Source organism: Asparagus officinalis, chromosome 1, assembly GCF_001876935.1.
Source record: "Asparagus officinalis chromosome 1, Aspof.V1, whole genome shotgun sequence".
NCBI classification, from domain to species: Eukaryota; Viridiplantae; Streptophyta; class Magnoliopsida; order Asparagales; family Asparagaceae; genus Asparagus; species Asparagus officinalis.
In genome coordinates this window covers 126,975,921-126,999,539 of record NC_033794.1, presented here as the reverse complement: position 1 = coordinate 126,999,539, position 23,619 = coordinate 126,975,921, and the positions used below count along the sequence as shown (strand labels likewise).

The following is a 23,619-nucleotide window of genomic DNA, read 5'->3' as shown; positions in this document are numbered from 1 at the left end:
GCTATCGCCTCCTTTTGCATCTCCATTAGGGTTTGCGTCGCCTCCTCCGCGCTTTCAAGCCCAGACGATACGTCTTGGCCTTTCGAGGCGCGTCGGTGGTCGACCTCGAAATCGGAAAATGATCCTTCCCTGGACGACATGATTCAGGCGAAAACCCTAAAACTGTTGAACGGCGGTGAGAAATTGGACACAATCTCGAGTTTCTGAGACAACGAAGAGGTGGAAGAGAGAGAGAGAGAGAGAGAGAGAGAGAGAGAGAGAGAGAGAGTACTTGAATAAGGATGGGGCGCGTTAACCGAGTTCAGTCTCATCAGAAGGGCAAGAGCGTAACTTCCGCCTTTGTTCTTCTGAAAAAGAGTAGTTAGGGGTCCCATAACAAATACTATGCGTATTTGGGGCTAATACACATGGGCCGAAATACGAGGGGGCTTGTCACATGAAGTTCCTCATTTTGGGGCCTGGACACAATTTTCCCTAATAAAAAAGTAAATAAACTTTTTCTTTAGCACACGCTCCCAAAATTAACAAAAGACCCATAAGTTGCACAGTCCAAAATTCCAAACGCTATGTATCAACCGTCGGATCAAACTAAACATAGAGCCGTCCTTTTCTTTCTTTCCCTTTTTACCCTCGCCCTATGAGCGCGGGACAGGAAAGCAGGCCCGAGGGGCTTTTGGTAATTTATGCATCTCGCCGTCTCCGAGTCTCTCGTCGAGCGAAACGCAGGGAGCATCATCTCCTTCGCTTGAGTACGTGCCCTTTTCCCCCATTTTTTCTCTCCTTTTTTTTTAAAGCTAATTTTACAAATTTCGAAATGATTTAATCAAATACAAAACTGAAACTTTATAAATTACGCAGTTTCTCGATTCTATTTGATGTTGAAATTTAGGGTTTTTTTTTAGCTAGCTGAGGTTTTGGGTGGATCTATGCTCTTAGAGAGAAAAATGGTGGATGGTGATAATATTGATAACAGGTTTATTTTAATTTTAATTTTGGGAAGCATGATCTTTGATTCACCATGGATCATTAACCCAAAAGGCCGATTATTGTTATGTGATAAGGATTAGAATTTATTTAAATCATAATCCCCTTTCAATTTGAACTCGATTCAATCTGTGTCAAATTAGTACTTTGACTCCAATTGTTTGGAATGCAAGCCATAATCAAGAGATGATGGGTTGATTTATTGAATGTGTCGACGCAGTAAACGGTAATGGGATAAGGAAAGATGAATTTTGTTCACAACATTCTTTTTTTTTCTTTCCCTGATTAGTTTTGTTTATTCGTATCGTTTGATTAGATTTTATTACATAGATAGTTTCTAGAGAGAGCGCATTGATGAGTCGAAACTTTGATAAATTGAAAAAAGATGAGGAAACCTTAACCGCGAAAACAATTGAAGGGAAACATGGGTTCATCTTCTGACATAGTAAAGTATGAGGGATGAGGAGAGATATTGACCGTGTAGCTTCTGATGATTTCTGGGGAAGTGCATTATTTGAAAACCAATGTCTGCATCGGTTATTCAGACTATATAGCTAATTTTTTTTGTTTATTGATACTCTTTTTTTTTCTCTGATTCACTTTTGTTTTGTTATATCAGCTGATTGGAGTTTATTGCTTAGCTTCTAGAACGAGAAAATGGACGAGACAGACCTTAGGTATTTGGAAGATGAAGATAGCCCAGGCATGAAAACGATTAAAGGGGCAACCATGGGTTTAGCTGTCGGTACTATTTGGGGTACAATTGTTGCCTCATGGCATGATGTGCCTCGTGTAGAGAGAAGTGTTGCGCTCCCGGGGTTGATCAGGACCCTGAAGATGTGCGGTAACTATGGTCTCACCTTTGCTGCTGTTGGAGGAATCTACGTTGGTGTTGAGCAGTTGGTGCAGAAGCAGAGGATGAAGAGGGACTTTATTAATGGTGCGGTGGGTGGTTTCGTTGCTGGTGCATCAATTTATGGGTTCAAAGGTGATGTTTTTCTTCCATTCAAACTTTTAATATGAGTTTCATTTCTGATAGTGACATGGTTTTGTGCATTGATAGTTCAAAATTTGGGAACGTGATATTGTCAACAGGCCAAAAATTTGGACCTTGAACCCTTTCCAGATGCTTACATTGTTGACTTGTATTTAATACTGAGAACATTCGGTATTTTCAACTGGTTTTGATCGTTTAGTGAAGTTTAGAGAAATGTGAATCCTAACATATTGCTGTTCCCATGTGGCCTCATTAGTGAACTTTATGATTACTTTCAACGTTCTGATAAGTTCTTTCGCTATAGATGAAAGTGAGAAGAGAAGTGTGCATCATTCACAGAAGATAAGCTGCAAGTGCATTGAAGTAAGGAAATAGGGGAAGTTCTAGAATTTGGAGAGGGATATTTATTATGGTTTGGAGATGGGGTTTAGTCATGAGCTATAATCACGTATTTTAGAAACCTGAAGAGAGTGACAAGTTGTCTCTCTTTTTTCTTTTTTCTTTTTTTTTTTGGGTTGGGGGGTGGGGGGGAGGGGGGTGGGCGCGAGGGGGCGGGGGGGGAGGGTAGTTGGCGGGGTTGTTTAATAAAGGTGCCTTCAACTAAATTGCGAAGCAAATTAATCAGTCGTTTAAAATAATAGCTGAAATGACTCCAATTATGCTATATATTTTAAGTCTTTAGCAAAAATGTGAGCCAGCATTGTTCCATCAACTTAGAGATCATTTGACATAAATTTTCCCAGTTTTCTTTGTTGAACATATACAGAGGAGAGTTTTCTCTTTGTTGAACATGTACAGAAGGGAGTTTTCTTTCTTGAACATATACAGAGGAGAAACTATCTCCATACCTTAGTAGCATATAGTTGTCACCTTACTCAAAATGAACTTGCATTTTACTTACAACTCGCTAGTATTTACTTCAAAGAGGTCCATTAAGTTAGTTTGGGCACAAACTTATCATAAACCCAATCTCACAGGAAGGAGCATTTCCGGTGCCATTTCTGCTGGCTCCGCTCTAGCTTTCACTTCAGCCGTTTTGGACATTGGTGGTCGTACAACAAGAACTGATAACGGTAAAGAGTACTATCCTTACACCACCGGTAAAAAGCCTAACGCGAGTTGATTTTGCAACCACCACAGTAAATGAAGAGGGAGCTGCTTGCTAACGGTTGCGCCCCGTTTTAGCTTTTTGTATTTTCTTCTGTTTTCAGGACCAGAGGAAGGATAGAATCTCAAATAAAAATCATTTTGGCTTGGCATGTAATGATGGTAGTTTCTTACAAATTCATAGTATGAATGGGAGAGATGTATCTGCCTGTTTCCTAATAATTACCTGCAGTTCTTTTCTATTTGAGAAATTAAGTGGCATTCTCTTGAGTTTGTGGTGTATCCTGTGGCCTAATTAGAGCACCCATCCGAGCGTTCAGTATGCAACAAGTATACAGGATCAGGAGTAGCAACTTGAGTCTTACTTCGTGCAACTTTCATTCGCATAAAAAATGTAGGTGATATTGTGCTTAATTGCTGCGGCTCTCTATGAGATGAAGGATCTCCGAGTAACGAGAGTCAGAGAGCTTTGTTGCTGGTTGTTGATGATGCCAATTCAGTAAAATCTAACCTTATAACAAGGAATTTCCCAATGGTCCATCTTTCATTAATTTCATTTCATGACGGTGAAAGTGTCATCAGCCATAGAGGAGTCCCTACTAATGAAAATTTAAAATATTAGCTTCTTATTCTGGAAACACAACACCAGATAATAGAGAAAAATGTTGAACTTGCAAAGTTCAAATCTTTCTTTTGGACGTTTGATCAAGCAAACCTTTTGTTGAATCAGTCTCGGACATCTGACGGTAACAATTTTTTTGCGTGGAATACACAGTGACCCATAACGTAAATGTGCATATATTACCAGTCATGATCAGTCCGAAATAGGGGTGCTAAACCGTATACGTATCCGAGGAAATATCCGTAACCGTATCCGTTAGGATACGGATATGATTACTCAAATCTATAATCGAAAGGATATGATTACGGATATGGTTTTATAACGAAATATCTGTTATCCGTATCCGAAATATCCGAATACATATTAGTCGTACTCTTATGATAGTTTTGGTTCTTAGATTAAGGATTTGTGGTTAATCTTGATGATCAAGATGTCTAATCTTAACTTTTCAGTTATAATGAAGATATTAACGAACTCTTTTGTATAGACATCTTAACTTTTCAGTTATAATGAAGATATTAACGAACTCTTTTGTATCACATGAACTATATTTCTCATACTATTTTGTATCTGTATGCATATCCGCTTATATATCCACATGTATATCCGTAATCATATCCGATTTTAACGGATATGGTTATAATTTTTTCTTACCGAGGTATATCCGTATCTGGGATGGGTAAACGGATATGAATATGGTAAACATCATATCCGAGCCATGTCCGGACCGAATGCACCCCTAGGCCGAAAACAAACGTGGATACTTGTATTTGAACAGTAAAAGAAACATTTACACCAGCAACAAAAGCCAATTGAAATAAATTGGCTCATCCGCGAGAGAAAGATCTTCAAGTGTTCCATGCATGTACACACTACAAAGAAAATATACATACCGGACAAAAATAGTTGAAATGGGACATTTTAACATATGCTTCACACGGACTAATACATCACAAGAAGAAATTCTGCATTTCAGGAGAATTTAAGTTAAGACTTGCTTTTTTTTTAATTATTGTGAACAAGAAATGAGAATGTTCGTCAGTGCAGCTATCTGCACCTTCACATATATAGGACTACACTCTACTGAAACAAATACATCCACCTTCAAATTCTCAGATGAATGCTCTCCCTGTAGCCAATAACAAAAAATTACGCTCAACAATGGGGGAGTTAAAGGGAAGGAGGGGATTACAATAAAATCTGCACCCAGATCGATGTCCATTACTTGTACAACACAGATAGTTCACCGAAGACTGAAGTGAACGCAAAAGATGTAATGCTTGTGGAAAAGAGTTGCAGACGGTGCTAACTTTACAAAAAGCTTTCTTTTCATGGAAAGGTTTAAGCCTCAACAGGACCACATCGGATCAAATCATTGTAGACAGTAAAGCTGGCGGATGTTCCCAGTAGCTGCCATATAATACATATAAACCAGGAAAACAGTTAGTCTTCTATGTTCTAAGTGTAAAGATTTACCTTAATTACAGTATATGGACATGTTATCATTCCATCTATAAAATCAAGCGGAAAAAAGCAATCAATTCAACATAATTCGGATAGGAATTGGATAAAGGTTTTATCATGTATTCGTATCCAGAGTCATTTAGCAAATACAAATAATCTAGTCATTTCATGAAATCTACTCATTCAGTTTTAACCTGTGGTAAATCTCCTAATAAATTATGTATTACAACTTTTAAAGATTATCAACAGAATGTTCATAAAGAATTTTTACGGCTAGATCTCTGTGTGAATGGCACACACATAGTCATAGTTTTCTCTAGAAAGAAAATTTACTTAATTGACATACTAATCAACAAGTTGGTGGTTTTCTATACAAAACTACATTTTGTTCCCATAGGTGTTGGGATGTTATACGATGCATTCATCCCTTATAATCAAATATAAGAACAAGGTGCTTGATCTTTAAGGTTGGCAGATTATTATCTTTCATTATAGCCAGTAAGCATACAGCAAGCGTGAAGGGATACCCTTACAATAGAAATGAGAGGAAAGCACCCCATTTAGGTGGAGGCACGATCAGATAAAGGGAAGAGGAAGCATCTTAATAGTCTTATTATTAAGAAATCATATACACTTCACTTAAATTAAAAGAAGCCTCAATGAATCACCAATCACATCCACTCGTTGCAAAAGATGCGCTGATTCATGAGCCTGCACATATCCTGAAGAGATTTTAATCCGTTAACTGGGGTTGAGTTTAGACTGTCTGTTTGAACCGACATCTGAGTCAAACGGTTTGCTTTTAAATGAATTTCTTTCTAAATCTCAGCTCCATCCTGAGCATCACTTTGCTCTTTTTGTCTTCTTTTATTGCAGAAACATCACTAGATAGACGTTAAATGTGAAAGCAAGGAGTGCTTAACAAAGCGGACAAACTGTATATGGAATTGAATATCTCAGGCATGTGCATCTCAGGGTGTGTTCAAAAAGTAAAGAAATAACTCGGCTTAGGTGTAATAAAATTCATCATAAGGAAGTTTTTTTGTAAATCTAGATCGCAAAGCACAAAATAAAAGAGTGAAGAAAAAGGTTGTAAAAGGAAATGGCCTTTACCATACAACCAATCTTTGAAATGTACATGAAGAGCAGATGACACTTCCTGTTTCTTGTTCTCCTCAAGTTGTGCATTTCTAATGACTTGTTGGATGTCACACAAGACTGAGTGCTGAAGGGGGGAAAAAGACATTGCGTGTCATATATCGAAGTGACTGAAACAAAGGTATATCCATAAAAAATACTAAATCACAGAAAGGGATTGCAAGAACATGATGGCCGGAAAAAATGCACATTGAGTAGAATATTTGAATCTAAGCATTCACAGTATATATAAACTGAAGCTTTAATCTCGCAATAGCACTATCACATGCATTTCTATGGAATGAAGGATTAAACTTACCGTTTTCTTCTGGGATTCAATATAACTCTCAGGCAAGGGAAATGGGTTATCTTTGGTAGGCTTTGTTGATTCAGCACCAAAAAGTTTTGGAATCTGCATATGTACATAAAAGATGGTAAAACATTACAAATTTAGGGTAAAACATTACAAATTTAGGGTACCTAGTGCAGCAAACACAGAAAGCAACGGAACCAAACATCAACATATGATGAAGAAAATGCTAACTAACAACAAAAGGCGAGCACGTCAAATGTGAAAATCATTGTAGGTAGGGAGTGACAGCAATTGCAGGTGAAGGATATGAGAGAGATGACTTTCTTAAGCTGGGAACAATAAAATGAAGTTGTAGCATACCACAAAGTTTGTGAACTGGTCTGGGTCAAGACAAGTAGCAGACTCAGCTTGAACATCAGAGACCCCAGCAGGATGAGAGAGTGAATCATGGGGATCAACCATTCCTAGTGCACGGGGCTCAGCCCATCTGTTAACAGTTGCATTGATGCCAACTTGAGCCATGTGCTCCTCCAGCTGTGGATAAAATGTATTGTATGGGGCTACCTATTGGACAAGAACACAGAGAAAATAAACTCAAACTCTTGATGGACAACATAGAGGCATGATAACAAATATTTTTATGCAGCTTAAAGAAAAGTGGCAAAAAGTTTGTTTTATGGGTAATCAGTAGTTGCTCCGGCAAGGGAACTCTACCAGAATTCTCTCCCTACAATCTATAGTCTATATAATACAACATAAGCCATTATAAACAGATTAAAAGATTAGTGCAGCTTGAGAAACTGCACATCAAGGACTCCAACATATTACCCAAAAAACAAACTATGACAGGCCATATGACTATCATGTTACAGTATGTAGGCGTTTCTCACAATTATATAGCTGATGTGTGAGCTAACTTAAAAGTCAGGACATTTTTAGAGAACGAGAGGATTCTAGGATCACACACGAACAAACCATATAAGCTCAAAGAAATAATGAGGTCTAAAATATGGAAATTCACAATAAAAGTGGTATATCTATCTTTGTCTAACACGCCACACATGATAACAAGTGTCACAATTTATTTCAAAGTTATCAATGTGTTTTTATGAAGAATATCCAAGAATAAGTTTACAGGGTATCTTTTAGCAAAAATTATTATAGATGAATTTCTCTCTTATTATGCTTTAAAGTTCTTCATATGTCAATAAAACATGTAATGTCAATAAAACATGTAATGTCAAATAAACATTATTCACAAATATGCATATTTCATGTACACAGCCAATGGTCCTCTACATAAGTTTCAGACTTCCAGCGAACACCCATGGCTGTCAGACTATGACACCAGTCCTTGTGTGTTCACTGTTCATAAATCACAGATATGCAGGAAGATGATCCTCTTCATAAACGTGTTCAAATTGCACATTTGCTATAAATAATGTAAATAGATACTCTAAAGTATCACAGTAAAATTGACTTGGAAAGGATGCTACACTTAAATATGGCTTAAATATGCAGATTGGACAAATAAATAAATAGATAAAATTTAAGGGAGCTACATTCCTAGATGATCAGCAGTACACACCCAAGGACTTCAAATTACAAAGCCAACCCATTCCTCGGAAAAAAGATGTAAACACACACAACCTCCAAAAAAGGGTAAAAATAAAGCAGAAAAAGACCCAATTATTACATAGAAAAGGGATTTCAATCTCCAATTAACATAAATGTAAATACAAATTGCTTCTCACTTTCTAAGGATATTGGTCTACAGTCAACCTAATTTGACATTAACAAGTTTGAAGCTACCTCCATAAAAATATGGACCCACCCGTTATAAACTTGTAGGTCCCTTTAGAGTATGTCCAAGCCTTGCAAAGTTCCCCAAACCAGACCCGCATGTCAGGGACTAAGATCAAACTAGGGCCTAGGCTAATTGGTAGGAACCAGAATTCTATAAAAAAAAAACTTCTGCCACGGCTATAGTGCATTAAATACAACAATATACAACCCTACAGATTTTCCAGTGGAAACCCCCACTTAAACTGGTGCTTCGAAAGGAAACAGGCAAATTGTAGAAGTATTAACTCACCTGTAATTTATGATTATCTCCAATAATAAGTGGCTGCTGATTAACACCTAAGAAAAATAGGCAATCACGACAATTTGCAATGCATATTCGCTTTGTAGCTGTTATGACTTGAACCCTTTCACAATGCTCCACTCTTACAACCTGAAAACAAAACACAGTTACAACTATACATATACTTAATAGGAAGCACATCCGACATGCCTTAACTGAATGCTTCTGTGGTGGTCAAAAATCAAGACCACAAAGAAAACAAGAAATTTGCCTACTACTAAAGGAAAGTCAGAAAGTACAGCCCCTGACTGAAGAGAAAAGGAAAACAAACACCATACAAGCATCAGTTGTCAGATTTTACGAAACCATCTATTTGCAACAGAATACTGTATCATACTGATAGGCGAATTTGAGAGGTTAGCATTCTGTAAGTCAGTCTTACAAGCATGGTGAACTAGCAGCAGCAGCAACAACAACAACAACAAAGCCCCTATCCCAAGTGTTTGGGGTCAGCTACATGAATCATATTCTTCCATTCCGTTCTATTATGAGTCATCTCCTCCGTTAAGCTAACCATAACCATATCCTTCTTAATTACTTCCAACCAAGTCCTTCTAGGTCTACCTCTAGATCTCTTTGCTCCATTAACTATAATATTATCACTTCTCCTATCCGGTGCACTAAGAGGTCTACATTGTACATGGCCATACTACCTTAATCGATTCTTCTCAATTTATCCAAGCATGGTGAACTAGCAGAACCCTAATTTTTTGCGCAAAGAATTGTTTCAGAATGGTTACCCAAAGTGAACTATTACAAATATTTGGTGATTTAATAAAATTGTATTTCTGTCTTTTAATATACATCATTGTATATAGAGACAAAAGAGTATTTTAAACACATCCAAAGATAGAAGAGAAATAAATCCTGAGGTGACAAAAGGAAAGAAGATCATCAGCTCTGCATAAACTTTTACCAGTGAAAACTATGATATGGCTATCAATTAGAACAGAAAAAAAAATCCAACAGGCAAGCATAGGTGCATTAGCATCATAACTCGAGATTGTCACTGGACAGGAGCCAAAATAAAAAATATGTCATCTAAAGTGTTACATGCTCTTTAAGACAAGCAACAATAGCCACAAGATTTTATTCACTCTTCAAATTGCATACCTGCTGTGTTGTCCTCGTCACAGTAAGACTCCCACTAAGTGGGCGATTCTTGTCCTACTAGTGTCAATAAATTTAGATCTCAGGTTTGATCTTCTTAAAATGTTCGTCTGCTTTCATTAGTTGATGTCCTGTATTTGCTGCTCTACAGGGAATGCATCTAGTCCAAAATGCAGAGCACTCAACACTAAAAAGCATCTTGTTCCACGTAATAAATCTGTCTTAATGATCAATTTAGCATCAAAATTCCAATTAGAGCACTCCTGGACGACGATGTGACAATCATATGCCTTCAGAAAATGTATCTTCATTCATTGAACTGGTTTAATTGTATTTGTTACATCCCATTTTCAGTTCCATAATTCAGATACTACCAGCATATGCTGCCGAATTAGCTTCTATTTTAACCTGTACCTTTCTACATAACAGCCAAATAAGAACTTATTCCATCCCTTAGTCAAGATAATAAAGGGTAGTTTTCTTACCTTTTTTGAGGAAAGGTAGTCAGACTCCTTGAGAGTAAGAGAATACATAGTAAGATAAAAAAAAGTAAGAAAAATGAAGCTTTAAAGCCACTGAAAAGACCAAACAATCTCCACTTAAGAACTTTAATTTCTCACAATCATTTATGTCAACTTTTCATTGCTTGTTGATACGATCATAATGCACCATACCCCTAACAGATGTGCTCCTTTCTCTATGACGTGATATGAAACTTTCAACAGGTCAATCAATTAAATACGGTAAAAAAAATATGAACAGTTGTAAGCAAAAGAAAAAAATAGTTCCCAAAGTGTATGTCAAATTGTTCAAATAAAATATTGGATATTGTTCTCAAGAACAATTATTGAAATAAGCAGAGAACCCTACATACCTTACCAACAGCACCAAGAACAATTGTTGATTCAGAACATCCGTAAACAGTAGCATATTTCAAAGGAGCTAGTATGTAGATTACTGAGTCCTGGCAATTTAAAACCTGCAAGTAAGCAAGAAAATGTAATCACAAACCTTAATAAGCTTTGCGGCTTAAGTAGCATGTACGTCAATGACATCAATCTCCCAAAAGAAATTCTGATTAGATCAATCAATTGTATTGGAAAAGGGGATGGATAACAATGAAACTCCAAGGGTAAACAATACTTGAACAATTGAGTCTATGACTCCATGCTTGGTAAATAGTCTGTCTATTATTGCTATGAAATAGTTAATCCAATGAAACTTCAACTCTACCAAACTAATTGAAATAAAGTATTGGAAATAATTCATGTAACTTTTTTCCATTGACTGTATTTTGTCAACATATCTTACAGGTACAGATATGTCGAATAGCTGTAATTGATGATTGCTGCAGCCGTATGTGGAAAAGCTGTTGTTGGTTTAAATTTGGAATAAGATTCATAAACAAATCACCACATGTAAGAGAAGATTGCCATCCACATTGACATTTAACTGAATTGCTTTTGACAAAAAAATTTATACAAAGTTCAGTTTTGAAAAGCCTTTGGTTCTAAGAGCCAGTTAGCGGTTAACACCTAGACCTGCCTAGGTGGCTGCCTAACTGAAGTGTCATGAGTGCCAAACACTCAAGCTGACACATAGGCATCCACATAGGCGGTTTTCACAACACTAATTAGGTTCCTGTATATAACCATTTTAGTGGTGTTACAAGGACGCTGATAAATCTCATGAAGGAAAAAAGGTCATCTCTATGACCAAAAAAAAAAGGAAAATAGTTATGCAAAAATAAAGGAAATATTAAGAACAAAAAGTACCAAAGATATTATGCTTTATTCACTTCCGTGTCATCTAAATCTGTGCCTTTTTTTATTCTGTTACTGTGTCATACAATGTACAAGTAGATAAAAAGTATAGTAGTTGTTGTCTAGTAACTATGGGAACAATAATATACACTCACTATTTAGCATCATTTGACAAAGCTTAAATTAATTTCTGACAACTATCAATTCAAGGCATTTAATCTGCAATAACTGATACAATTACTACTATAACGGTTAAAAGAGTTTTAGGAATCATTGAGGATTCTGCAATTGAATTGCTGAAATGAAACTGTGCACATGGTTAGGGGGTGTTTGTTTCACCAAAAATTTTGGCATTTGGTATGGATTACAAGTTTTGGGATCAAAAAGTGAGTTTTTTTGTATTTTGGGATTCCATATATGTTGTTTGTTTTAAAAAAAATTAGAATATTGAATCCCAAAAGTGCAAAAAGTGCTCAATTTTTAGAATTTGCCAAATCCTCTCAATTGGAGAGGATTTTGACAAATCCCATAAATGGGTGTGCTTACCTGTCAATTGGAGAGGATTTAACAAATCTCAATTTTGTCTTTTGAGTTTTTGTGGGAGGTAACCTCACCAAGATAGCATATTCATCATATTATAAAATTTTGGCATTTGGTAATGCTACAATTTGAGCTTGAAACAAACAAAATATTACAAATTATAGTATTCCAAATTCCAAAATATTAATGAAACAAACAACATTTTAGAAATCCCAACCCATAACAAAACACCTATGGATTTCAAATCTCATGGTGAAATCCATATCCTAAAATTATAGGATTTGAAACAAACACCCCCTTAGAGAATTTCCTCGGCACAAGTTACCGTCCCCCTCCTCTAACTTTGGCTGGACATTTTGTTATTTTCAATGTCTCCTAAAGTACACATCTGAAAAAGAGCTATCAAAATGGCTTTTTCAGTAACAGAAATTCTCTTTTTCCCTACTTCTCTTTAAGCTAGGAAGTATGTAGTCAATGGTATCGCATTTGAAGGCTAGCATTTGGTATGGATTACAAGTTTTGGGATCAAAAAGTGAGTTTTTTTGTATTTTGGGATTCCATATATGTTGTTTGTTTTAAAAAAAATTAGAATATTGAATCCCAAAAGTGCAAAAAGTACCTAATTTTTAGAATTTACCAAATCCTCTCAATTGGAGAGGATTTTGACAAATCCCATAAATGGGTGTGCTTACCTGTCAATTGGAGAGGATTTAACAAATCTCAATTTTGTCTTTTGAGTTTTTGTGGGAGGTAACCTCACCAAGATAGCATATTCATCATATTATAAAATTTTGGCATTTGGTAATGCTACAATTTGAGCTTGAAACAAACAAAATATTACAAATTATAGTATTCCAAATTCCAAAATATTAATGAAACAAACAACATTTTAGAAATCCCAACCCATAACAAAACACCTATGGATTTCAAATCTCATGGTGAAATCCATATCCTAAAATTATAGGATTTGAAACAAACACCCCCTTAGAGAATTTCCTCGGCACAAGTTACCGTCCCCCTCCTCTAACTTTGGCTGGACATTTTGTTATTTTCAATGTCTCCTAAAGTACACATCTGAAAAAGAGCTATCAAAATGGCTTTTTCAGTAACAGAAATTCTCTTTTTCCCTACTTCTCTTTAAGCTAGGAAGTATGTAGTCAATGGTATCGCATTTGAAGGCTAGAAAAGGTTACAAGAGGCAAGTACCAATTTCTAGAGAACTGATTCCTGACTTAATCCAACTCCTCAGTAACTTGTTGCTTCCAACTTTGGAGAACTTCATGGGAATGGACGAGCCTCCCACAAAGACGGTGGCATGCAACTTGATCATGTATCAACATCAACCACACTGGTTTAACCAAGAAGACACTTTAACTCTTCATGGAACCATGAGTCACTATTCCAAAAGGGCCATAATCTGGAGATTTTAGTATAGGGTACTTTTGTCCGCCTATAGCTGTGGTGCAATGTAACAAAAGAAATGTATGCAGTTTTTCTTGCTTTGACACAGTTTTCTTGTTTGATACAATGATACAACATAATTGAAGTTGTGATGGGGCCAGATACCAGATGATAGGCTAACTAATATAGTGTCCTTTTATTTAGAAAAGACTTAACGAGTATTGGCTCATTGATGATGTGGGGACAAACACCTTGCAGCTCAATTTGCTGCAACATTTCCTGCAGCCAGTTTGACTGCAGCTGTTGTTAATAGCAATCAAACTGCAATGCCTCTATTTGCAGTTGAATGAACCTAGAAGGCTAAGCAACTATAAACATAGATCTGGATGTCCAGTTGTAGCGAAATAGACACACATATTGCCTAAAACCAATGACACAAAGACACAGATGACTCTCCATAAGTACATAAATAAAATAATGAGACATATAGGTTTCATCAACTATCAATGACTTTACAAGAAACTAAAGAAATTTACAAAACTGTAAATCATCGAATAGCATGCTAATGCTTCGATACTTTAGGTTAAACAATGAGACTTCATATAGTTATATGGTAGTTCTTAAAATCTAAAGCATCTTCTCCAAAACAATACAAAACAAATAAAAAGGAAAATATAACTTATAACAATCAATTTCTAAGACAGAATTCGACCATTCTTTTTGCAATGTGGCTACATAGACTATGAAATCAGTCGCTATTTAAATTACATACTGGCTTTGATGCTGCATCCCTATATTACTGAAAGCTACTGGCATCTTCAGACAGTTACCATCGCTTAGGAATTGGTTACAGTGAGCTGTCCAAATTCTTTTAAAGCTCTAAGTTGGCGTTTGAATTGTGGAAAAAATATAGACTACCAAAATAAGGGCAGAATAATCCTCACCTTTACAGAATGCCCCTTGATATCACTAGACTGCTTGACGACGGAAGTTTTGGAGATACCCTCTACAAATGTCTGACTTCTGGAAAATGCAGTGCTGTTAGCCTTGGAGGCATCAGCCGTGGCCATATCCAGATCTAATGTGTTGGTCGAGCCATTCTCTTTAGTTGGCGTATTCTCTAATACTTTCTCCAATGAAGTCGCTATATTTTGCAAAACCCAGTCAAGAACTTGGGCAGCAGACGCAGGAACAGCAAGCATGTCCGGATCTGAATTTACAAAGAAAGGAACTGCCTTGCTAGATGGTACTACTTCACAACCATTTTCAACAAACTGAACAAGTAAATCAAGGTGCTGAAACCTCTCTCCTGTTATAACCTGCAACAAACAAACAAATAGGCATGTAAAGGCACCACCATGACTAAACATTTAACTGAGTAAATGCACATAACTCTCCAGCATTACAAGTAGAAACTGCTTTCTGAAATTGAAACGGTGAGCTGCAGTGGTCTAGCAGATGGTAGCATGAATTTTTTTTAATTAAAAAAGCAATACTGACTTCAATATCAATTTATTATTATATGCAAGAGCAAACAACATACACCAATGTAAAAGTATGAGAGCAATCAATAACATGTTACACAATCCCTTGTATCGATGCCAACTGAATATTGGTATTGTTCAATTATGACAGGAAGTAATGCCAATTGTCACATGAAGTGGCAGCCTCGTATGAGCAAACTGCTGCTACACATGATACTGTGGAAATGACTTGCATTAGGCTTTAAGCCTTAAACAACTTCACCTGAATGGATTCGGATTCTCTTACTTTCATTACTTACTTTAGGCCTATCTGAAGGACGATCTCTATTTCACCGACTGCTATAGCCCAGTAGCTTTGAGCCCATGTGTTGTTGAAATTCATTTGTTACTATGGACAGGTATAACCTTAACCTTGAACAAAATAACCTCAATTACAGATAGTATGTTTCTAAAGTTCCACTCATGGGAAAGAACATTTATATAATGCATCCATCTTTGAGATTCACAAAGTTCCTATCTAGATCAGGAGCACATTTAACCATTAAACTTGAATGACATATTTACAGCTTTTATTTAATTCCTACCAGTATGCATTTTTAGTAAGTTACAGAAAGCAAGGTTTTCCTCTGAGATTCAAAAATTAAAAGACAAAGAACAATTTTGAAAAATGTTTTTTTAATTCTAATAACCAACCAACATTTTCTATTACGAAAATAAACAACCTTGGTCAGTGCTGTAATATGTGGCCAAAATTGACGTTCTTCTTTTTCACAATTTTCAGTTGAGATATTTAACCCAAGGTTGACAACACTGGATTCATTAGCAAGTAACTACAACAACTACAGACCTTATGAATTGAACAAGGACCTATGATATTGCATTGTATTGTTTTAATGTTTTGCAAGAAACCATGCCTTCATCGCTAACATGGTCCAAGTCCTCATCAAACTTGACTTCCACATCAAAGGTCCCATGGCTCCTCTGGTGGGCCTACCGCATGGACGTCTTCCACACGACCAACCACCTCAGCCACAAGCTTTTATATAGAGCAGTCCGTCTAAATAGCAAACATAATTTCCTGTAGCAGCTTCAACAACAGGATGTATTTATCATGAATGTGATCCCCCCTATACAGCCGAACATGATGCCCCCTATACAGCTGAACATGATGCAGTAATGCCTTTCTGGCACAAGACTGGTTAGTTACTACAGAGTAAAAAGTTGTTTTGGATACCATTCTGGACTTTCAATATACAATCATTTTTGTAACAGATCACAAGGATGGGATTGATTTCCAAAATGTTAAAGGCAAAGCTCTTATGGGACAAGACTAATTGATATATTCTAAATCCTTCACAACACTTGGACATGGACTGGAAACGTCAGTCAAAAAATTTAAGCTGAAACTTGAAGGCAGGTGTTCCAAACCCTCCAATATCTCCACCCATCTCCTGCTAAGCTCTTAATAAACCCACACTTTATCATCCTGGGTTCCCTGCTAAGCTCTTAATAAACCCACACTTTATCATCCTGGGTTCATCCTGGGTTCCCATTAAACACTTCAAAATAATAAACTGTTCAAACTTAGACAAGGTCACTAACATGGACAGACCTAGGACGTTTCTATAAATAAAAAAATAACAGTTTTTAACTAAATGTTGAAGTTAAAACTTCTAAAAGAAATTGCCCAAAAAAATTCAGAAGTGACAACCCGCGCTACCAAAAATTTTGACCTAGGACGTTTCTATAAATAAATAAATAATAGTTTTTAACTAAATGTTGAACTTAAAACTTTTAAAAGAAATTGCCCAAATTTTTTGAATTTCAAAAGGCGCAAAAAATTCAGAAGTGACAACCCACGCTACCAAAAAATTTGAATTTCCAAAGGCGTGAAAAATAAGAAAAACAGCTTTTGTAACTAAATATTAGAAATATATTTTCTTAAAATATTGCTCCAAAGAAAATTTTCAAAACACAACCAATGTGGTCTTTCAAATGCTTCATAGTCAGCGTATATTAGTTGGTAGCTACAAATTTTAAGCTCTGGACAATTATACTACACTACTGCATTATCACACTATAATACAGCCAATATTATGCTTTAGTAAACCTGCATACATCAACAAATTTGTTCTTGAGTTTTCAAAATAAAAAGTTTAACAATTAACCAAAGCATTCTGAATAGTAGAAAGACAAAGATTTGAAAAATATCAAAACAAAAATTATGCCTAAGAAATGAACTAGATTGTGCGATAGATTGTATACAATATTAAAGGCATATTCAGTAAGAAAATATAATATAACCAACCAGAGATTCATCATCTCCATCAACAGGATCTGCCAACAGAGTGAGTATGTTTGCCATATGCTTCTGTAGGAATGATAACTGGTGGGCCTCATCATCAGATTGTGATGGCATAAATCGACGGCTGTTACTGCGTACAAGCTGCAAGCAGAAAAGATTGCCTTTAATTGCATTAACTGAACCGAAAATATTATTTCACTGCATACATGCTGAATTCACAAAATATTGTCTTCAGTGTGCAGTAGCCAGAAATTTTCACCGTACTATCTATCCTTGGTCAAAAAGTACAAGATAATACTTCAGCAAAAGATGTATGAAAGTCAATAAATTTTGATCACCAACAAAGTCAGTCATCTATGGTGATAACAATTGCTACATATAGCCAACCAGTTTAGGCATGATGAGTTAAATTTCAATGCCTTATTTTCCAAATTTTCATGACATAGAAGTGCACTCCGTGATTGGCACGTAACATATACAAAGGTTCCTCACAAGATATTAAAAGAATACAGAGGAATAGATCATACAGATAATCAGGTATATCTTAGAAAACTTCTGATTAACTCATAAAATTTTGGCTTCCAAGTTAAAAGACAATATCCATATAAAGTAATAGTTAAAACCTCGCAAAACACATATGTGACAAGACAACTTCAAAAAACCTTGCAACTAAAATAGGAACTTCTTTTCACATTCAGAATTTTCATGAGAACAAGACATCCTGCTAAACATATTTTATTCCCAATTATTCAATTGCAATCAAATTAACTTCCGTTGATTCTTCTATTGTAATTCACAGCTAAATACCATTTCTACATCATTAAATCTATGTAGAAATTAACCAAATGTGCAAATTCAATTAGTTTCCTTTCTCTAAGAGGATTCCAGAAGGAATTGTGTTTCTACCTTGTCCAAAATAGAAGGCATTTTAATATAAAGGGTAGTAGTAAAATTAATTGAGAAACTATGAGAAATACACTTTAATAGAAAATTCTTTTAGCATGAACTTTTCTTCAATGAAGACTACAAAACAGTATAGTTGTCCATAATTCCATTCAAAATTAAACATTGTTTCCATATAATGATATTCTGTAAAATCCATCTAAGAAGATAGTAATCCAATTGACTAAAGTTCTAAATCCATATACCCGGAGGATTTCCCAATAGGGTATACATTAATTAAAAACCGCTGCACGTAGCATTCCTGATGCACTCACTATTAGAAGCTCAAATAAAATACTTTGTACGTTAATTAGATTTAATCAACAACTAAACCATTGCAACTAAAACGCAGTTCTTCAGCAGAGTCACCTAGAAATATGTATCAACATATAGTTTAATGGGAGTTATATCACAGTTCCTGTGAACTAAACAACTAATGTAAATAAAATTATTTATAGAGGTAATATGACTAATACTCCGCAGTGAAACACGCATGGGAAAGACTAGCACTAGAACTAGTGACCTCCCACTCTCACTCGAAGTGTTACAAGTTGTATCAGATCAAGACAAAGTGCCAGCCAAAAGTGTGGTGGACATAAGTGCCATGGAAATCTAAATAACAGCTTAAGGTAAACGTCATGTGACAGGATGCAGCTGGGGAACTTCTACAATCTATGGACCCATCCTTATGTCCCACATTGCATGTTAGTTAACATCTGTATATGCTTGTGGTACATGATAGAATTCAGATTATAAACGGGCAGTTATGTCATACCAAAGTGAAAGTGAATATTATGACACTCGAGAGGTAGAGAACTATTGGTATATAACAATTCTAATCAAGCACCCTAGGCGGACGCCTAGGCGTAGGCAGACACATGCCCGCCTAATTCTAGCCAGAGCGGCCTGCCTAGGCGGCTGCTCCTCCTAGGCGCCGCCTAGCTTTTAAAACATGAAAAAAAAAAGATAAAACCCCTTACTCGGCCCATTACCCAAACCTGAACCCATGTTCATAACCCAAATCCAAACCCATTAGACGTAACACATAGATCTTCGACCTTTCTACACCCAAGTCCCACTCCCACACACAGCCGCTTCAAACTCTCGACTCTCTTCTCTTCCAGCTCCTGTCACACCCCACCCTCCCTCCGCCGCCACGATGCAGCCTCCCAACCCGCGCACTGACTGCTGCAAACCCCAGGACGCCCGCGCAGCCGTGTCAGCTCCCAACAATCGCTAGCCGCTCCTACTCCCCGGAGCCTATCTTGCTGCCGCTGGTCCTCCTCACAAGTAAAATTTTTATTTTTTTTTATTTTTAAACTATGTTTTAACTTATTTACTGTTTTAGCACCTATAACTGCTTTTAAACTTTAAATAGTTACTTTTGTTCAGTTTAGTTTAATTTAGTTAATTTTACTTTAATCTTGTTCAAATTTAGTTAATTTTAGTATTCATGCATGGTGATGTTTCTCAGTATTCGGTTACCAATTTGGCTATTTAGTATTTATGCATGGTTGATTATGGATCTAAGCTTGTTATTTATATTTTTTGTGATTTTATATAAACCTAATACATATTTTTTGAATTGTTATAATTAAATAAATTTAAAAAAATAGGCAAACGCCTAGGCGCTCGGCCCTAGCTCGAACGCCTAGGCCGTCTACCGCCTTCTGTAATATTAGTTCCAATGAACTTACACATTAATGGTAGACACCATTTTTTGACTGAATCTAGGGAAGAAAAAGTAGATAAGTGAAGTCTGCCACGAATAGTAAAGAATGTGGATGGTGTCCAATAAAGTCCTTGCTTGATGGTTACAATCCGACAAACATGAATAGTATAGAATGTGGATGGTGTCCAATAAAGTCCTTGCTTGAGGGTTACAATCCGACAAACAGAGCATTCCTTTACAAGAAAGGAAATGTCTTGATATATCAAGTCAACTCATGAAATTGCTACACAAAATACAATTTAAAGTCAATTCCCTGCAGTAGCCACGTGTGGTATCATAGATCCTTCCGCAAAATTCATCCCAAATCATACTATTGCAAATATACAAAGCACATGGGTTCTCATGGACATTCACATATATCATAAACAACATATCAATTAAAGGCCTTTTTGGCAAATTAGTGCAGTTCTATTCATATTATAATGTTTTTCTTCAATAGTGATCCTGAAGACATTACTCTTGCTTCATCATTTCAAGCAAAACTACCCTCCTAAGAAATTATCTTAAGAATAATAGAATTGTAGCTGAAGTTATGTTCTATTCATCTCTTGGAGTTTCCGAGAGGACTTATAAATTGATCTTTATCTAATATTTAAAGATGAGACACTAATTGAGAACCATTTGATAAAAATTCACCTGGAAAAGAATTTATATCAAATTTAATTCAATCAAAAACTTCTTGCAAAAAAAGATAAAGTATTTTTACAACACCAGTTAGCCGAACTGTATCTTCAAAGTTGAAATGCAAGCATTTTGTTCGAAAATGACATTTCTATTTAAGCAAGAGCAACAACCAAAAGATACTTTTGCTGACGGGATTCCTCAAACCAATTATTTTCTTCAAGATATTTGGAATAACTAATATATATTCACTTGACTAACAAAATCTTTTCTAAAAGAAGCATCAATCCAAAACAATAATGAAACTTTTGTTCCAAATATTCTGAGTCTAGTACAATAATCACATTATACATCGCCATAGAAAGGCATTGGTTGTTGAACTAATAGCTGCCATATCCCTTCTATTATCTCAATCCATACTCATCTAGGTCAAACCGTTGCAGTACCATCAACAACTATCCTATCATTTGTCTTAAACAGTATGCTCATCACAATTCTTCCTAATAGTACAAAAACATTTCTTATCATATCTATCGGTGCCCATAATAGTTCATGTAATCATGTAAAAGAGAAAAAGGGTGAGATTTAAAAACAACTAAATCAACTTATGATCCTAGCAGACTTCTAATGGTCATTCCTGTCTAACAAAACTTCCCCCAATCAGTTTGTCATCTGTCATACCACAATCTTGTTATGCCTGAATCATCTTCCACATTCAAAATAAATAAGAAGTGTCATGCACATACAAAAGCATTCAATCCAACTACAAACGGATTCCATATAACAGCGGTGGTCCTAGAATGAAGCCCCTTCTAACCAAAGTATTAATCTATTGTTGTAGATCAATGTTTGAGAAAGCTCTAGGCACTGGAGCAATAGGTGGTTGCTTAAGCGGCATGTAGGCGTTTTTTGCATCAAGAGGGAAGGCTTCTTTTCAAAGAATCAAAATATTATCCCCATCATTTACCCAAAATGGACTTGGATACAGGATTCTGATGCGATCCATTTTCACTTGGCTCATTTTCATTTGTTACAATGCCAAAGCGCGCAAGAAGCACCTTTTTGATGTGGTGCAGTCTGCATAACCGACCCATGCTCCCAGGCACTCCCCAGACATAGGCGGGTGGCGTAAGTGTCGTTTAGGCTTAGGCCGGCGCCTAGACCACTTTTTAAAACAATGTTGAAAATAGACCCCCTGAATGAATTTTTGTGACTGTTATACCCTCACCTAAGTTGCATTGAAACGGGCACAGGTACTGGTACGGGTGCGGATACGGGTAGGGGACACGGCAAAACTGTAAAAATGTTGGGTACGGGGACACGACTACATATATATATTGAATTAATAATGTATTAATAATGTACATGAGATAATTTTTTCCCGCTTCATGTGTCATTAGAATTAAAATTTCGATCACATTTTTGAGTTTATTTTATCATATTGATTATCATGAATTGTAAACTACTCATTTTTTACTAGACATCTAAACGACCCATTAACTATATAGTTTTGAACTTGGGTATGGACTGAAACGAACCCGACCCGTATCCCATTAGTTTCAAAAGACGGATGTGAAGTGTAAGCTCTAAGTCCAGGAAGTCTTTGACAAGTATTTTAAATTAACACATATATCGTATAATTGAGTATATGTTGTAATAAATGCATGCATATATTCAAGAAGTGTCCACGAAGTTTGGGTACGAGAAAGTGTCGGGTATGTGTCCGGTACGGGTACGGCTTCAATAATGAAGTACCCAGGTAACATAGACCCTCACAGATAGAGAAAATTTGTTTTTAGACAAATATACCTCTTGAGGGCAAAAGAGTCAAAAAAATCACTAAGAGGGCCTATCCATAATTAACCCTGTAAAATGACAATCCAAACATAAAGCCAACTAACGATCCTAGGAAGCATGCAGTAAGTCTCCAGTCAATTAATTTCAACTCTCTATCAATCTGCAGTTGTCATCAGTTGCAGGAATGTGACATGGGTTGATCATTGCTAACCTCTCTCCATCGGAAAAATTTATTATCCATGTCTTTCTACCTTTCTTGGTATTAATAATACCTAGCTCATTTATTGTTGAGATGATTTATCTTGGAAATAGCTACCCATAGACATAGATAATTGATTCTTTTTTCAGGTTTTTAATAAGTATTGTCTTGGCGGATGTTCATTTTGGATAGGTATTTGTCAAACCATAATATTTCCACTGTGCGCATGCAACAATATTGTAACACTAGCGCAGCAACGCCCGTGTATCGCATGGCTAACAACTAGTTCCAAATAACAAACATTCCTTTGAGAACAAATTAAACTCATTCACTAGCATGAACACTGGGGGACAAATATCGCATTTTTCTTCAAATTTGAAACAAATTATAAGCATTCAATCCAAACTCAACCACATTCCCAATAAAAGCAAATATCCTAACCTGTAACGGCGACAACGCCGACAAGCACCCGTCAAACGCCGACATCGACGTAGCAACAGTCGACGCATCCTTATGCGGCCTGGTAACAAGCCTCTTATAGCTCTGCACGTACAAAAACACCAGCAGATCATGAACATCGACACCCCGTTCGTCCCCATTCCCTGGATCTGCGGGCAGAACCGAGAACAAAGTCTCGATCACGAGATCCGCGTCTCCGATCGAGATCTGGAGGGCTTCGGCTAGGGTTTGGGCGTCGACGCGAGGGGAAACCGAGAGGAGCTTGTCTCGCAAAGGGATTAGGGTTAGGGTTCCGTCGTTGAAGATGAGGTTGGGGATCGGAAGGAGGCCGTAGTCGAAGGATTCGCGACGAGGGAGGATGAGGAGAGAGGGCGATGGAGGAGGAGAATTTGGGGTTTCTTCAGAGCTCATTTTTTTCCCCTTTTTTTATTTTTTCGTTTTTTGGGTTTCGAGGGAGCGAAGTGAAGAGGATGGAGGAGATGGTAAATGTAAATGC

General features: G+C 36.5%; 2 protein-coding genes across 3 annotated transcripts; one reads left to right on the top strand and one right to left on the bottom strand.

Moving 5' to 3' along the window:
• LOC109837923 (outer envelope pore protein 16-3, chloroplastic/mitochondrial-like) lies at positions 636-3,339 on the top strand. Of its 2 annotated transcripts, none has more exons than XM_020406337.1 (3): positions 636-749; positions 1,604-1,972; positions 2,959-3,339. In XM_020406337.1, the coding sequence occupies exons 2-3, from the start codon at positions 1,642-1,644 to the stop codon at positions 3,102-3,104; spliced, it is 477 nt and encodes a 158-aa protein (XP_020261926.1). In that variant the 5' UTR covers positions 636-749; positions 1,604-1,641; the 3' UTR covers positions 3,105-3,339. The 2 variants fall into 2 exon arrangements, with proteins under 2 accessions (XP_020261926.1, XP_020261992.1); XM_020406403.1 differs by having other exon boundaries at positions 658-749; positions 1,626-1,972.
• LOC109837844 (TBCC domain-containing protein 1-like) lies at positions 4,657-23,619 on the bottom strand. Its single transcript, XM_020406245.1, has 9 exons — positions 23,106-23,619; positions 17,377-17,514; positions 14,529-14,903; positions 10,755-10,859; positions 8,720-8,860; positions 6,985-7,188; positions 6,631-6,723; positions 6,288-6,399; positions 4,657-5,120 (listed from the first exon to the last, which is right to left on the bottom strand). The coding sequence occupies exons 1-9, from the start codon at positions 23,532-23,534 to the stop codon at positions 5,083-5,085; spliced, it is 1,635 nt and encodes a 544-aa protein (XP_020261834.1). The 5' UTR covers positions 23,535-23,619; the 3' UTR covers positions 4,657-5,082.